The sequence below is a fragment of the Tursiops truncatus genome, chromosome 4 (genome assembly GCF_011762595.2).
Source record: "Tursiops truncatus isolate mTurTru1 chromosome 4, mTurTru1.mat.Y, whole genome shotgun sequence".
Taxonomy (NCBI): domain Eukaryota; kingdom Metazoa; phylum Chordata; class Mammalia; order Artiodactyla; family Delphinidae; genus Tursiops; species Tursiops truncatus.
The window spans coordinates 135,532,333-135,549,388 of NC_047037.1; the positions used below are offsets into that span (position 1 = coordinate 135,532,333).

At 60.8% G+C, this 17,056-nt stretch overlaps 1 protein-coding gene across 3 annotated transcripts in view; it reads left to right on the forward strand.

The window, feature by feature from the left end:
* The first annotated feature begins 6,506 nt into the window (after positions 1-6,506).
* SIM2 (SIM bHLH transcription factor 2) overlaps positions 6,507-17,056 on the forward strand; it is a 47,081-nt gene continuing 36,531 nt past the window's right edge. The window contains exons 1-2 of one of the 3 annotated variants that reach the window (XM_033856049.2): positions 6,507-7,316; positions 15,611-15,693. In XM_033856049.2, the coding sequence (XP_033711940.1) occupies positions 7,142-7,316; positions 15,611-15,693 (258 nt within the window). In that variant the 5' untranslated portion in view covers positions 6,507-7,141. The remainder of the gene's footprint in view (positions 7,317-15,610; positions 15,694-17,056) is intronic. The other 2 variants (XM_033856050.2, XM_033856051.2) reach the window with 2 other exon arrangements.

Consider the following 17,056-nt stretch of genomic DNA (forward strand, 5'->3'; position numbering starts at 1 on the left):
AGTTAAGAGGGGGAGAAGAACGGCGGAGGGAAGCTGGACCTTCTTCCTCGATCTGGGAACCGCGCCGGATCTCCCTCCAAGAAAGCTGAGCCGCCAGCGTGAGAACTCGACTCCAGATTCGGTCTAAGAGCGCGCGAGCTGGGGACGGCTCAGGGATCTTTGGCGACGCCAAGATGAAAGTACGGGCCTCTTAATTTCCACCAGACTTCCCTTCATCCACATACACCAGCTCTCACCCACTCCCCAGACCTCACGCGGAGCCCGGGTCCCTCTGGTCCCTACTTCCCACGTGGAAAAAATCTGGGGGGAGGAGCGGAGACGAGGCCGAGCGTGTACAGGGAGCACGGGAGACCGGCTAGCACCAGACGAGGTCCGCACGGCCCCACTCACGCAAGTGAGCGTGCCGCACACCTCCCAGCGCGCACACCCGCGTCCGCTCCAGCTCCCCGCCCGCCTGGCTACGTGAGGACCGAGGCCCTCTCCAGTGTACACTGCGCCCCACCCGTGAACGCTGCGCGCACGCGTGCTCTCGAGTTCCCCACTCCCTCGTGCACTGCGCCGGCTCCGTGCGCACCGAGGCCCCTGACCCCTCCGTGTTTACTGAGACTCTCCAGTGGCCGTGCGCGTTGCGCCCCCTTCCGCCAACCTGCCCAGGCCGCGTTTCTAACCACGCGGGCGATCCCGAGACTCTGAGAGCGCAAAAGGCGGGAACCACACCGCAAAGTCTGTCGGAAACAATCTCCTTCTGGGCCCTCACCCAGCGCGGGGAGTAGGAGTCCCGAGTCTCTTCTGCGGAATTGAGAAGACCTCTGGCGACGGGGAAGCCTGAAGCTTGGCCCGTGTCCCCGAGTGGGACCCGCAGGTTCCAAAGCGGGATTTCGTCCTAGGACAGGGGGAGCCGGCGAGGGGGCCCCGCCACCGCCTGCGTGCCATGCCGGATGGGCTGCGGTCCCCCTACCGGCGTGGCCCCCTGCCGCTCTGAAATCTGGCTTTGGCGCGCCCGAAACCTCTGACGCGGGACGGCCCTCTGCTGTGGGCGTCTCCTCCTTCTCCACGGATGGAAGAGGATACACACCTCTCAGGAAACCCGCCTTCCATGCCAGCCCTTAAAACTAAAGAAAAAAATAAAAATCTGCGCGAAGCAGGAAGATGCTCACGCCCCGGGTTGGGACGGCTGCGCGCGCTCAGGCCAGGCTGGAGGGAGCCAATCCAGCCGGCCCGCCTGCCCGCTGGCCTTTCTGTAACTTTCTCTACTAAACCGCGAATGAATTAGCGTACCTCTTCCTACAGATTTGTTTAGATTAGGGAGGTTTCCCTCAATGTTCGCTTTGCTTTGCGAACATTATATTAATAATTATATTAATTAAATAAAACGAGTTTGTGTCTTTAAAGCATTGTAATAGCCCTATATTATAGTCAGCCTTACATTAAGGGTTGGCTGTTACTATTATTACCTGCTGGAAAAAGAAAATTAAGCCTATCATGTTTGTGCTTTCTTTGATGTGCAGAAATATGTGTCTCTGGTGGGTAGTTTTTTTTTTTAAGGAAAAGTTTTGGTTGATGTTTTTTGAAAGGCGGTTTCAGCGCCGTCGTTAATGAACTAATTAGTTTTCGGATTTCAAGGCGGCATGTCATTGATATAACCACTGAGGAATTTCAGCGCACACCAGACTGCAAGGACTCCTCCAGCTCAAGGGTTTCCAGACATGACCGCGGGCTCGCTGGAGGCGAAAAGCGAGGTTTTGCCGGGGAGCGGATGGGCTGCCTCTCCCCGAACCAGGACTTTGAGGCGACGTTTCTGTTAAGCCGGAGCGAGAGCACTCTGGGAGCGGGCTGCGGAGGCTTCGTGCCGCCGGGTCGTAGAAAGGGCGCAGGAGGTCGGCGCAGGACACTCGGCTCCCCTCTCCTACGGCCCGGATCCCTGGCTGGTCCCTGAGCGCCGCCCCTGGGCGCCGGGCGCTGCGTGCGCTCCAACAGAATAGAATCCTCGCTCTCTCCGGAGGACGCCGGATGTGTGTGCAACGGGGAGGGGTGCCAAAGTCCCGGGCACCTTCTCAGAGACGGGGGAGAAAGCGGGGCTGGGGCTGGGAGACAGCGAAGGAGTGCAGAGGAAAGGGCTGCCCTCTCACCACCGCCCCGCCGCCCCCCAGGTAAAATTAGAAGAAACGTGTGGCCGTTTCCCCAAACCTGGCGCGGCTTCAGTGGCTCCCTGTGGCCCTCGCTGGGGACTGTGCTAATCACTATAATTAATTACCAGTGACACTGATTTTGATCCGTAAATGCATCGCCTTGAGTGAGGGAGAGAAGTACGCAGTAGCTACTCTGTCCCTCGGATAGGAGGCACTGCCCCGGCGGGCCCCCTCAAGCCCGCAATCCCAGAACCCGAAGTCGTCCCGGACAAACAAGTCCGAGAAGGACTGCGCTCTTTCCGGAATCCCAGGGAGCAGAGTCAGCCTCGAGCAGGCCGGGATAGGCGACTGGGAGGTGGGAATGATCCCCCACTGGATGGTGCCTCCTTCCCTCCCCTCCCTGCACCCCCCCCCCCGCAGAGCCACTTGGGGCACCCTGCCGAGGACTGAACACACAAGCACCAAGGGACCCCAGGACCCTGTGCAGGAGGGCGGATCTGCCCTAGTTACTGTGATGTAATCAAATAATCAGAGAGAAGCCGACCAACCTAAAAGCGAACACTTTCTCCTAAGGGGTAACTTCCAGTGAAACAACTTATTAAAAGCAAAACAAAACAAAAAGAAATAAACTTCTCTCCCTCTACTACTTAGGAACGTGTGAGCAGAGCGAGTTACTGTCTCGACCTCTCAAGGAACGAATCATTGCGAAATGGCTCTGGATATCTGTAATTACTTTTATACAATGGGTAGTAATGTTGTAACTGTTGTCCGAGCCTTTCTGGGAGTAGCAATGACCCCAGAAAAAGTTGATGATATCTCCACGGGTCTTACACAAGGAAAGGAGTGAAAAATCGAAGTAACTTTTCAGATAGCTCAGACCAAACGCGCCTCCCAGCCTTGAAATACTCACATTTGTGATACTGAACCCAAGCGGGATTTTCTGAAGTAACCACATCATGCTAATTGCCTGTGTAGACAAGAGTTTATAAATCGAATAGGTTCACATGTCCATAGTCCTGGGTTTCCTGCTGTCTCGGCTTGTTTGGGCGGTTGAAGTTCTCCTTAAACAGCACTTCAGAGTTTCCAACCCCTTCCCCCAAATCTAGTGCTAGGCCTGGGAGAAGTCTTCCCCTCCCCACCTCCTTAGGGACAAAGTCTCTGATCCCCTTCTGCCACCGCAGCAGCCCATCCCTAGTGGAACATCTGCGCGTTTTCCCCTTGATCTCACGCGAAAGTCGGTTTCCGCGGAGGATGGGCCTCAGGTAGGCGCCGGGTGCGGCCCCGGGGAAAAACAGTTGCGGAGCATCTGAAGCGGAAAATCCAAGCAGATGTGGGGCGGCCGGGCCCCGCCCCTTTCCTCTTAGGGCCTCAATTTCTTCCAGATCAGCTTCCTAATGGAAAATTTCTAAGAGGTGGGGGGTATGCGGAGGCGTGCTCGTGCGCCTCGGGGTGCGCCTAGGCGCTGGGAAGCAGGACAGACTGGGGCTGGTGGCGTCCCGCAAGCGCTGCAAAAGCTTATTGGACTCATGGTCCGACCCCTCTTTCCACCTGCCCTCTTCCTGCCCCCGGCCTCTCGTCATTATAGATTCTGCCAACTCCTTCCGGGCCAGTAGGAGAACCGCCGTTTCTGGGTGATGCCCGGGACTGAGGGGTCTTTCGTTGCCCTATGCTTCTCCCCTGCGGGCCCGTCTCCGTGCTCTGCGCGAAGCGCTCGACTTTCGACTCAAAGTATAGACTAGGAGGTACTCGCTGCACCAGGAGCCTGGAGCAAGGACTACGCAGTAGGTGTCCCAACCGGCGGCCACCGGCTTCTGATCACTCCAATTAGCACGCGTTTAGTGCTTTTTCCAATTTACACAGAGCTTCTATCCTGTGGGTGTCCTAAGGGCCTCAGGCTTTCCCTTCGGCAGGGAGAGCCCTAGGATGACCCCATCCAAGCTCAGGGGTTCTTTCTTCGCCATTCCACGCAGACATCACTATTCTTCCCAACTGGGGAAACCTCGAAGTTCGCGCCGAAGTACTTTGTGTTCTTTCGGTGGTGCTGTGCGGGAGCCCAGGCCCATCTCCGCGCGCTGTGTGTGTGTGTTGAATGAATGTGTTGGGGGGAAGGTGATAAAAGGCCCGCTTGGGCATTTGCTGGAGCACACTGTGGGCCCTAAAGTGCCCCACAGCCAAACATCTGTGAATCTTCCAACGCTCCGTTATGCTACGTCTCACACCACGCGATTCGAACATGTCTCGCAGATGCAACAGCGGCTGCCACTGCTGAAAAGCGGGTATCGAGATCTCAAGTACAATTTCCCGTGAAATCCGGGAACTTTGGTTTAAGGAACGTTGCTGTTCCTGTTACTTGTCGAGTTTCTCCCACTTGCACTTAACCATGTTTCTGCGATCTGGGTAATCCCTTTCAAGCCCAGGAGGAATTCTCCCGGGTCCATAATTGAGGATCGGAAATCGTGGGGGTGAGGGAAGCCTTAAATCCTCCCGAAGCCAGGAAGGTGCCGGAGCGCACACGGGGGCGGCCTGAGCAAGCGGCGGCGGGGCCCAGCCGGCAATCCCTTCCCCCCTGGAGCTCCTTCTCCCGGAAGCCGGGAGACCACGGCTGTCCCCGCAGCGGGGTGCAGGACTCCGGGCGGGGAAGCGGGCCGGGAGCCTTGCGTTTGGCCACTACGTACCCGAGCCGCTCGCGCGCCCCACCCCCGACCCTCTGCGCTCACGGCTGGAAAAAGGAAAGCGCTCCTGGATCCGAAACCCCAAGGAAAAGCGCTGGTTCCTACATGCGCCCGGCATTTGGTGGGGAGGCACCAACTCCGAAGCTCGCGCGGCTCGGTGGTTTCGAGCAAGGCCACGGCTGTGGGTTCCGCAGGGCGCCGGGGCAGGTGAGGCCGAGCCCGGGTCTGCGCACGATGTCCTGCCCACCGAGGGAACTAAGACGCCTCCAACGCCATCGAACTTCTGACCTTCAAAGAGGTCCCTGGAAAGGGGTCAGGAGCGCCTGCTGCCGACGAGGTCGCTGTAGGCCCTGCCCTCCAGACGCGGGGGAGGGAGGCGAGCACCGAGTCATTGTAACCGCAGTGAGCGCGCGGAGCCGCAGGCTCCTCCCGGGCCGGGGGAGAGAGAAGGCACCTAGAACGGAGATCCTAGCGCTGGGCCCCAAGGCTCCGGCGTCTCCCCTCCCGAGCTGACCTCCAGATCAGGCCCCCACAGCCTACAGCCTCGGCACACGTCCGAGGGACCCCAGGACCCCGCGCCCTGCGTCCACTGCGGCTGCCCTCTGACCCCGCCCGCCAGGAAGCTGGGGTCCTCCCAGTGCATGCGTCCACACTGCGTCCGGAGGGTTCGGGCTTCTAGAAGGGAAGGGATGGGGGCTACCTCGTGGCCGGGGTAGCTAGGAGGATCCTCCGGGGTTGCAGGCACCGACAGTGAGGTGGGGTATACAAGAGGACTCGAGGTCCAGTGTGGCCCTGAGGGAAGGCGCCGGGACGCCCCACGGCCGGCCGCAGTCTCCGACTGCGCCTCCCTGCGCCAGCTGCCTCCTGCCCCCATCACCCTGGCCACCACGAACGCTTGTCCGATGACCCTCGCTCGGTGCTCCTCGCCCTGAAGCACCCGCCCCAGCCGGCTTCCCTGAAATTCCTGCCGCACTGGATCGGGCTGCAGGGACGGGTACTATTGGGCCCTGTTCCCGCCGCTGCCCAGGGCAAGGCCTCACCGGTAGGTTCGGCTCCCCCGCCCCTCTCTCCGTCCGATCCGCGCGTCCCCGCGGCCTCCAACCCCTCCGGGGAAGGCGCCAATCTCCTTTCGCTCTCCTGTTTACAGGAGAGAAAGGGCATAAGGGTCACTTCCGAGCCCTACTCGCGCCGCTTCCTGGGGAGGGGGGTGGTCCTTCCCCTCTGGCCTCCCCACCGCCACCACTTTCGGCTCTCGGACCTGCAAACTGGGGAGAGCGAGGGCTCGGGGCCCGCGCGGGCTCGGAGGACTCAGTCCTCCGCAGGGCACTCAGGCAGCGCCCGCGCAGTACCTGCGCCGGAGCCACAGACGAGGTCTCCGTACCGCTTCCTCCCTAGCTTCCTCCTCAGCCCCTCCCCGCCGCTCCTCCTAGCGCCCAGGTCCCGCGACCCGCCCGCCAGAGCCGGTCCCCGCCGCGCGCCCTGTGCACTCACCGCGATTTCCTCCAGGCCGGGAGCGCGCGGGTCTCGCCCGGGAGAGTCCCTGGAGGCAGCGACAGGGAGGCGCGCCTGTGACTCCGGGGCCGCGGTGGGGTCGGTAGGCGAGGTTGGCCGCCCCCGCCCCCGCCGCGGTCCCTCCCCCCCTTCCTGCCCCCCCTCCTCCCCGGGACGCGGCGGCCGAGTGCTCCGCCCGAAGGCGGGTCCGCCATAAACAAACGCGGCTCGGTTGCACGTGGACCGCTGAGCTTCTGCGCCTCGCGACAGATCGCGGGCTCCGGGCGCCGCATCACCAGGCACAGGGAACCGCCAGGGAGGGCAGGAGAGCGCACCCGGGCCGGGCCCCAGCCGCGTCCGCTCCCCTCCCGCTCCATGGCTCCGCAGCCGCAGCCGCCCGTGCCGTCCTCCAGCCTGGAGGGGCCTCACGGCAGCGGGTACGAACACCCGGCCAAGGACTAAACAGCACCGCCGCCTCCTCGCCGGCCACTCTTCACCCCTAAGGAAAGCCGAGGCAGGGGAGACAAGAGGGAGGAAGGAAGAGCGAGCCGAAGCGAGCGGGAAGCCAGGGCTCGGGTCGCCGCGGGACAGTCCGGCCCGGAGGAGGCTGCGCCCGGGGCGGTGGCGGGAGGAGCGCGGGGCGGCGTCCCCGGGTTGCGCCGAGCTCCCGGCCCACGGCTGCAGAAAGGCGTCTTGGTGCCCCTGGTCGGCCTCACGCACCTGCCCGCGGCCGGCGCCCCACTCACCTGGTCTGCGGGGCCCCCTTCCCCGTCGCCGCCGCTGCAGCCAGAGCGGAGCTCCGCGGGCCTGGAGCACGGCCGGGTCTAATATGCCCGGAGCCGAGGCGCGATGAAGGAGAAGTCGAAGAATGCGGCCAAGACCAGGAGGGAGAAGGAAAATGGCGAGTTTTATGAGCTGGCCAAGCTGCTCCCGCTGCCATCGGCCATCACCTCGCAGCTGGACAAGGCGTCCATCATCCGACTCACCACGAGCTACCTGAAGATGCGCGCTGTCTTTCCCGAAGGTGAGGCCGCAGGTGGGCGGCCGGGAGCGCTAGGGGGCCCAAGCGGGGGGCCAGAGCTGGCCCGGAGGGGCTGCCTGAGCCTTCCGGCTGGTGCCAAAACATCTTGGGGAGGTTGCTCCGGGAACTTCGTCTCCTCCTGGAGAGAGGGGCCAGGGCCCTGGTGCCAGAGACACCAGGCCATCTTCTGGCCCACGGCTGGGGGGTAGGGGGGGCGAACCAGGGATCGTTCCATGAGCGTACTAGTCCAATCTGGTCTTTCTTCTTTCCTTCCTTCCTTTCTTCATTTCTTTAACTCCCCCTTTTATTTTTTTCCTTCTTACTTTCTTTCCGTGGAGGGGAAGCACAGTGCACCCGGGCCGGAGGTGAAGGGTGCTTGCTGGTCCCTGGGAGAGAGTGGAGTACACCAGGAGGCCCAGGCCCTGCAGGCCCCAGCTCCCAGCAGAACACTTGCAGGGACTTGGGCCTCAGACTCAGGCCTCTCAGGTGGTCTCTTCTCTGCTCGCCGTTCTTGGGGCTGGGACTCTGGAGGTCCGGGTGGGAGAGACTCACCTCGAACAGGTGAGCCGAGATGGGACAGGAGAGAAAGGGAGGCGGTTAATTCGGAAATGGCAGGCGGGCCTGAGCATAGTCTTCTTTTCTAGATTGGATTATAAGCCCGGAGGGGCAGGAGCCATGGTGGGCAAGGGTCGCCAGGACCCACGGGCCCAGCAGGCTCTCAGCGGTCAGAAGTGGTGGCGCACTGGGTGGGCATTCCCTGCCAGCACACGGCCCGTGGGTGACAGTAGCTGCCAGGCGGGCACCTCTGAGCAGCAGGGCTGGAGGAGGCCCGATCACCACAGCATCCCTTTTGGTGTCCCGGTGGTTCTGAACCGACCACCTTCCAATGTCTCTGTCCCCAGCCATGTTGGCCGCGGCCTGGCGGAAGGGATTAGGGCGCTTGTCTGAGACCCTCTGCTCCAGCACCTGATGGGTACCCCCCAACCTGAAGGCCGAGGAGCCACTAGAGCTGTGGCAGCCTCTGGAGCATCAGAAGCCGGTGCATGCCTAGGGAGACCACTTTAGCCACAGGGCACGGGGAGGGTCGCTGCAGAGCCGCAACAGGTGTCTCTCCAGCGCAGGGCGCCTCCATTAAGGCAGCTCCAGGCCCGGCAATCGACCTAAAGTCAGTAAACTCGCCCTCTTTGCGGTGGGCGCCCCTAAGCCTGTTATTTGTAATCGTCTCTGGGTCATAAACTGCCCTGTACACCACCTCCCGGCTGGAGCTCCTGGGGCCCGGCCCCCAGCGTGACCTCCAGCTCGGCAGCGTGCTGGCTGGGAAGCTGAGCGCCACTGGCCAGGGAGCTGAGGGGGCCAGAAGCGGTGACCTGTCCTCGCCGGAGCCTTCCAGCTGCGCTGTGCGGCCAGGCGGGCACTTTCCTCCCTGGAGCAGGAGCCTGTGACCCGGCTGCCACAGCCCAGAGCTCTTAGAAGGGAAAGTTCTTTTCCTTTCCCAGCCCGATCAACCGAGGGGCCCCCCTCCCCGCTCCTGCCCGTCCCGCTGGGAGCCGCGGCCCAGCGGACGCTATTTGTCGGCCCTCCAGCGACGTAGAGATGATTCCTCCCCTGCTGAAGTTTTCAGAGAAAATTAAAGGAGAATTGGGTTTCCTAAGAGCCGAGTCTCCTTCCAACCCTGGGAGGAGGGATGGTAACGGGTTTGCTCGGGTGAACCGTTTCTTAATCCACATACTGCAAAGCAGGTGTGGAGCCCAGACAGGACATAAGCCTTCTCTCCTGTCCCCCTCCCACCCCACTGGAAATACAAATTACAAAGACATGATCAGAAGATTAAATGATTTCAAGTGAGCCAGAAATTGAGGCCTGGAGAAAGGGGCTGATTGCTAGCCACTTGTTGTTTGGGGCTTTCCAGGAAAGCGGCTAAAAACTGGAAAGCGGTGTGTATCTGCTCCTGCAAACATTAAACTGGGTCTGTAGGTTCCAGTGCTGCGAAGCGAGGCTGCAGGCCTTGGGACCCCGAATTGCTTGGCCCTGAGCAGGTTGCAGGGGTGCGCTGGCTGTGGTCTGGCCCTTGAGCACCGGGCCCCTGTGCTTTGTTCCTAGTGGTCTAGTTGAGGGGCGGCCTGGGCGTCTCCTGGGCGTGACCATCGAGACTGGAACTCCAGGAGGGGTCGGGGAGAGCTATGTGGCCCTAGAGTTTTGGAAATAGTCCCGAACCTAAGGGGGTCCCGATTCCTCCAAAATGGGGAGCAGGCGGTGATCTAGACCGCAGCGCTTCCTGCAGCGCTGAAGCTGGGAGCAGGGGCGCTCGCCTGCACGGTGGGCCAGCAGCCTCCGGACGCCTCCCTGCGCTCGGAGGCCTGGGGCCTGCAGACCTTCCCCCTCCAGTCAGTCTGCGACTGGAGAGAAGAGGAGCTGGGTGCCTGGGGCAGAGGAAAAGAAGCGTTTAGAAAGACCTCAATTACGCAAAATGACTCGTGCGCCCCTCCCGTGGCTCTGAAAGACGAAGGGTGGGAGCGCGGAAGCAGCATCCGAAACTGATTTAAGCTGTTCTCGGGAGACTGCGCCAGGGAGGCGGTGCGGGAGGCGGTGCGGGAGGCGGACGGGGCCTGGCGGAGCCGCGAGGGTCCGGACGCGGGCGTCAGGGAGGCTTTAGCGGCCAGCCCGGTCCTGCGCCGCGGCGGGAACTCCTGGACCTGCTCCGGCTCCCGGCAACGAACGGAAAGATACCGAGCGGACCCGATGCGCCCAGCGCGGCCTCGCTGTGTGATAGCCAAGCCGGATCCCTGGGTGAAGAAGAATCTAGAAGCCAAGTTAGGACTTTGGGAGTTAGAAAACGAAGAGCACAGTCCGAGGGACCACAGAAATCGCCAGACTAACCCTCAGTATTTGAGGAAATTGAGACCTGAGAGGGGCGGGCCTTTCCCAAGGTCCCTGCGAGGGCAGGGCTGGCGGGAAGGCCGCTGTGTCGCCTGTGCTTCTGTGCGCAGGAGAGGCCGCTGGCCTCGGCTCCTTTCATCCCGAGACCCCCAGGCAGGAGGAGAGAAAGAGGAGCTCGGAGAAGCCCCAGGGCAGGGGCAGAGAGGCGACTGGAGCCAGGTGGACACTCCGCGGAGAGGCCAGTCCGCAAGCTTGGGGGTGCTGGCAAGCCAGACAGCCGGTTCAAGGCTCAGCTCTGTCAAGCTGCCCCGCTGGGCCTCGGTCTCCTTGTCTGTAAAATGGGCCCATTAGCAACTCCATCGCTGCGCAGGGTTCCCGGGATAGGGTATGAGGAAGCAGGCGGGCGCAGGTGGAAATCTACCGTGTTCTTACTCCAGTCAGTCATTCCTGTGAAGCTCGCTGCCTTCCTTGGGCCAGATGCGACCTTAACGGTGGCGCGCCCCACTCGGTGGACCTCCGGGACTCACTGCCTGGAGTTGGAAGCTGAGCTGTTTTCCGGGTTCCCACCGTTTTCTCCCCTTTAACTGCGAACTGAGAAGTGGAAGGTAGAAGGGCAGGGAAGAGGGCAGGAGAGCAAGGCTGGCTCCGGCAGTGGACTCGGAATTGAAAGCTTAGTGAGTTAATGTGGTTGGGAAGGCCTGCTACTCACAGGGCTCAGGGAAACGCTGGGGCCCAGGGTCTCCCTGCCCTCTTTGCAGCGTGGCCTTCACTTCTGGAGAGGGGGCACTGTGGAAACACAGAAGCACCCGGGGTGGGAGAAGTCTGCTGCTCTCTGGCCGTAGCTGCATGGTGAGCACGCTGGGCAGGATGCAGGGCAAGCTCCCCATCTGGTGATCCACGCCGGGCCCCAGGAGGTGCGAGTCAGAGCTGCGGGAGCTCCCCGGCCAATCACCAGGGTCAGGCCTCTTCCTAGGAGCTGGGGGAAGTTCCTGTGCCCAGCTGTGGGGCAGAGGGTGGCCTCCCCTCCGGGCACTTGTACCGAAAGGGCTCGAGGAGGGACTGGCTGCAGGTCCCAGCTCAGGAGTGGAGCTGGAAGCTGAGGCCAATAGTGGGAAGAGAACAGAGCCCCTCTTCCCGCTTCCCACCAAGATCCCAGACAGGTGTGGGCGAGAGAGAGGCAGGAACTGCAACACTCACCACAACTTTTTACTGCAAAGAAGTGAACATGTCACACGCACAGTAAATGGGGTTGGAGGCCTGAATTATTCCAGTGGCTGGATTTGTCTGGGTTTACATTCAGGCAGAGTCCTTCCCACTCAATGCGCGTGCGCGCGCACACACACACACATACACACACCCCTGAGTGCCAAGGGGAGGTGCGGGGGTCAGGGCGGTCCTAGAAACTGTTGTCGGGAATGGAAACGCTTTGATTTAGAGGGTTTGGTGAGGAGAAACTCGCCCTAACCCGACATGGAGTCACAGATCCGAGGCCTTTCCCTGCCGCAGCCCGAAATAATGTAGTTTGTTTTTTTTAAGTAGACTTATTTTTTAGAATAAAGTGGGTTTTTACAACCTTCTCCCCGTCTCTGCTTGGAAGCCTGCCAGGCTGTGCGCCGGGTCCGGGAGGGAAAGTTCACAGAGGCGGAGCGGGAAGCTCGGCAGTGGCGATGGGAACTCCAGAACTGCGGGGGCCCTGGAGGTGGGAGCGAGGATGTAGAGAGCGGCCGCCGCAGATTCAGCTCCCGGAGGCCAGCGCCCAAGACCGGCTCGGGGCGCTCCGGGGCGCGGACTGAAGCCTGGCCGGCGCGGCGCTGGCCACGCGCGCTCCTGAGCGCGGACTTGGCCGAGGCACCCTCCCATCCTGCAAGGTCTAAGCATCAGGCGACCAAGTCTCCGGGCGCTTGCGTCGTCCGTGGTCTGTGCATGTACGACACTGGCCCGTGGCCAGGCAGGCCGGGCTGGAATCCCCTCCCCTCCCCCACCCAGAGCCAAACCCTGTCGGGGCATCTCTACCTACCACCCCCTTCACACACCCTCTGGGCCGCTGTGCAGCTGTGGGTTTCTAAAAGGGTGCAAGGGCCGGGCTTTTCAGGGACCCAGTGACCGCGAACCATTCCAAAAGCCAGAAGAGGACTGAATTGCCACCATTTTAGATACCCGAGGTTGCCCTCGGGGAAGTGTGAGAACCGCTGTCCATCCTGGAAGTTCTTAGCCGAGTCTAGACCCTTCTCTGGGGCAGGACCCATTGGTCACTGGCCACAGTAAGTCCTGCTCACGGGTCCAGAGGAAGGAGCGAACCTAACTGCCTCCTTCAGGTCTCAACTCGTGTGTCACCCTCACCTGAGAGGGTGACCCTATCTCACAGTGAGGGAACCCCTGCACACTGTCCCCTTTACTGGGAAATCAGATCGTTTGTGTGATTTGGTTTATGGTCTGTGACCTGCACCTGGCTGAGGACCTGGTACAGCAGGCACCCAAGAGCTGTTTGTTGATTGACTGACTGAGCACCCAGAGAGGAGGGACCATATTTAGATAGCTTCTGTGGTGGGCAGGGCCTGACGGGGTTTAAGCCAAACAGCCCGCTCGCTGAGTGTGGGTACAAGTGCAAGCACCCACGAACCCTTGGAGGCAGAGGGGAAAAGGGGACACTTGGCTCCCTTTCCCTCTGACCTAGTGGCTGACCCCCCTCCCCAGTGACCTGGCCAGCTGGATTCCCAGTAGCAGGGAGTGCCCATCTGATTCCCCTATTGACACATGTAGGGCAAGCAGGACCCCAAACCCTGGCCGGAAACTACAGGCCAGGGTTGGAACCTCTCCTGTCTTGCTCCCCTGCAGTCACTGGGATGGGGTGGGGTGGGGATTTCCCAGAATCAGGCCAAACAGACCACCAATGGCTGATAACCTTGGAGGAGCTTAGCGCAGTCTCTTCTTACACTCCTGCCCTCATTTTTCTAACAAATAAAGCCCTTTGTGAGGCGCAGATAAGGGCCGCAGGCCTAGTGCCTCACTTTTCCAGGAGTATGTGTGGCTTTATAGTAACAAGATGATTTTTTTGTTACAAACCTTCCCTTATTTAGTCTCTGCATTCAGCCCAAAGTAGATGTTTATGGGCCCAGGGGAAAAGTCTCGCCCATAGAGGTTCCTAATGGAAGAGCTGGCAGCCCTACCACCCTGTGAGGTGGCGTGGGGCTAGGGGTGCTTAAGGAGAGCCTCCCCACCATCTGCTCCCCCTTGGGTCAGGTCCAGATCCCCGCTGGCAAAGCGGAGGCATCAAGAAAGAAAACGAAAAATTATAATGATGTAAGAGAACAGGCTTGGAATCATACGGAAAAATTGTCCTGTGCGGCCAATGCACTTTTTGCATGTGAGGCCAGAGCTTTCGACAAGGCTTTTGGGAGATCCAGGCAGGGGAGTTTGGTTTGGGGGTCATTCCCGAAGAAGGTGCAGATTGCCCCAGGCCCTGTCAGGAGCCAAGGCTGGAGGCGGCGCTCACTGTCAACAGGGAGCCTGGCAAAGATGGCTTGGCCCAAAGCAGGGGACGGGCCCAGGAGCAGGGTAACGGGCAGTTACAGGGGCGCCTTTGTCCCTTTTCGGACACCAGAATTCCTGGGCCCTTATTATGTTTTTTCTTCATTCAGGGCCCGGAGGCTTCTAACTTTTGGTTCTTTCCATTTCTGGTTAAATGGAGTCAACGCCACCACCAGTAGGCCGGCCTCTTGGGCTGGGGAGGAAGGACCTACCGTGAGAGCCAGTGGCCCTATAATATGGTCACTGTGCTCATCCTTGGGAGTGAGAGTGAGGTGGGCAGTGATTTCCTGGGGTTAAAGAGACACCTCCGTTCACGTGCTGGAATCTGGGGGGTGCGGGGCTGCGATCATATTTGGGACATCAGAATATGTGGAAATTAGCCACTTCCTCATGGGGAGACCAGGATAAATCTCTAATTCTAGAGCCCAGGAGAAGAATGAAAGGCCATCCCTTTCTTAGTTGCATAATAGAAATTGCCGAAAGAAGGGTCTCCAATGTCTCTGCGGGGGCCCTGGGCCTGGAGGTGCATTTTCCGCCTGCTAGGATCGAGGGTTCCAGAAGCCGCGATGCCCCGGGCGCCCCAAGGACAGTGGGGAGACCCAGTGTGCCTGCGCGACCCTCTCCGGAAACCCACTCGCTGCCGCCTGCTTGGAGGGGCTTTTCGGTCTTGGGAATGGGCCTCGGATTCGCTCTGGTCCCTGGTCGCACACTCCCGGAGCAGCGGGCAGGGGGCCGGTCAGACCTGCAATTCTGGTGGGAGGGGAGACGGACGCGCCCGCGCGACCCACAGCTCACCCGCAGGGTCGCAGCCCTGGTGGGAGGCGCGCGAGGGGCCTAGAGCCTGGGGGGCGTTCTTCGCAGGGGATGGGGGGGGGCGTTGCTAGCACAGCGGTCCCCGGTCTTTGCAGCCTCGCGCCCGGCCCGCGGCGCTCGCTGGAGGGTTTCGGGCCAGGCCGCCAGCAGGACGCCTGGGAGCGGCTGGGGTTCTCCCAGCAGGCGTTTAGCGCCGCAAACTCACCCGGGCGTGCAGGCAAAGCCTGGGTTCTCCGGGGACACAGCAGCTGAGCCGAGGGCGCAGGAGAGAGATGTTCTGTCGAGCTGGGCTGCCTTGGCCCTGGTGCGCCTTCTGTAACACCTGTGGCCTTCGGGGAGGTGGTGGGGGAGCAACGGAGGCCTTGGAGGGACAGTTAAGCGGAGGGGCTGCGAGACCCCAATTATATGCCAACAAACACCTCCCAGTTACCGTCTAGTATACACACGGCTCTCCCCGCCTTCGGCCCGTACCCCACCCGCCGCTGGCGACTTAGGAGTTCGCCTTCTGGAAGCCCCCAGGTAACCCCTTCCCAGGCTGTAGCTCTTGGATTGGAAGAGTGTGGGCGCTCCTGGGGCCCCTGTGAGGGCTGGAGAGTCCGGGGCGGGGGAGGGGAGAGATTACAGGGGGTTGAAAAAGTTTGGCTTTTTTGGTTTGTTTTGTCGTTTTAATGCCGGAAAAGCTGCCTCCAGGACGGCGAGGGCTTTACGTTCGGGCCTCTCTGTCTGGGAAAGTGCATGGCTGCCGGCGGCGCAGGGAAGGGAGAGAGGAAGGACCCTTGGGGGCATATTTACTGGTCAAATCGATATCCCCGTTTGGCTACGAGGATGGCGGATTTCACAGCAGATTAGATTACTTTGTGGCATTTCAAATAAAACGGCAATTTCAGAGCCGTGAGCACGTGGGCGACCCACGGGAGCTGTGGGCCTGGCCGGCTTGGGCCCAAGGCCTCGGCGGGAATTTCTCCTCTGGCCTTTTCCTTTTTAATCAAAGGCAAAGGGGCGACGGCTGGCGGGGCGCCGGGTGCCCGGGCACCTGGCTGGGCGCTGCTGTTTACCGGTTTGCCTTATTCCCCGTCCAGGTTTAGGAGACGCGTGGGGACAGCCGAGCCGCGCGGGGCCCCTGGACAGCGTCGCCAAGGAGCTGGGATCGCACCTGCTGCAGGTAGTAGGACCGCCGCGGGGTGAAAAGCGCCGCCGCCACCAACGGCCCTGGCCCGCCCGGGTAGGGGCTCCCTTCCGACCCCACCGTCCCAGTCTCCAGGGGTCCCTCCTCAAGGAGCCCCGGGCGGATCCACAGGCCGCCCCCAGGCTGCAGAGGTCTCCCGAGGCAGCGATCGGACTTCGGGCCAATTCCCCCCAACTCCCCTCGGAGGGCCGGGACTGCGGGTGGATTCCGCTCAACCAGCCCCCCATCAACCCCACACCTGGCACCCTCTTCCCCGCCCCAGCCCCAGGACTCTCTAGCCCCCGAGACCTAGGCCGAAGCGCGCCCCTGGGTGTGGTTCAGTCCTCTCCAACCTTACTTCCTTCGGCAAACTTTTATGGAGCTCTTGCTCTGTGCCAGACGCTGTGCCAGGCGCCGGAGCCAGAGAAGGAGGGATCCGGCTGCTCTGAGCCAGGGGGAGGCAGAGCCTAAAGCGTCTGACGATTGTGTGTGTCTGGAGAGGTTGCAATAGAGAGACAGCATCAACAATTATTAGCAGTTGACATTTACTGAGAGTTTGCTACCGGCCAGCTGTTCTGAATCTTACTATATCATCTCTCTTCACCAGCCACCTAGAGTGTGTCCTATTTTTAACTGCATTTTTTTCAGAGCAAGAAGTTGAGGCACGGAAAGGTTAAGCAACATGCCTGAGGTTCCACAGCCAGTGGTGGAGCCTTGTTCAACTCAAGTGGTCCAGCTCACAACATGGTGCGATCTCCGGGGTCACCTGGCTCACGGAGGAAGTCCTTGCTTGGTTGTGTCAGCCGCTTAGCGCCCCAGCCCGGAGCCATTCAGTCCGCGGTTACTAAACCGCCCCTGACCTCGGATTTCCTTCGCGGTGTCTGGGGCTCGGGTGGGGTAACCGTGCGCACGACCGGCCACTTCCAAGTCCGCGGCTGGCGCTAGGTGGGCACAGAAACGCCTCGTGTCTCGGAATCTTTCAAATGCCCTTTACAGAGCCTCATCAACGACCCGATTCATTCCCCCTCCCGTCATTTGTCTCTGCCACCGAAAAATGCCTACCGAGAGCTATTTTGCATTTCCTCCTTCTATTTTGTGTTTTCTTTATAAGGGGGGAAAAAAAAAGTTGGCTACGGAACTCTGTGTCTTGGGTCAGCGAGTCGGCTCCGCGCTTCGCAAAAGCAGGTCTTTTCAAAACTCTTTTGCCCCAAATGCCCTAGCGTGATTTATTTTTTTAAATGCATGAGCTGGGGAAGAGAAGATCCCGGGATGTATTTGAAACCCGAGGCTTTTACAACATAAAGCTAGTGGTGTGGGAGCCGGCCGGGAAATCGTGCTCTTGGAGCCCTTCCCGCGCGCC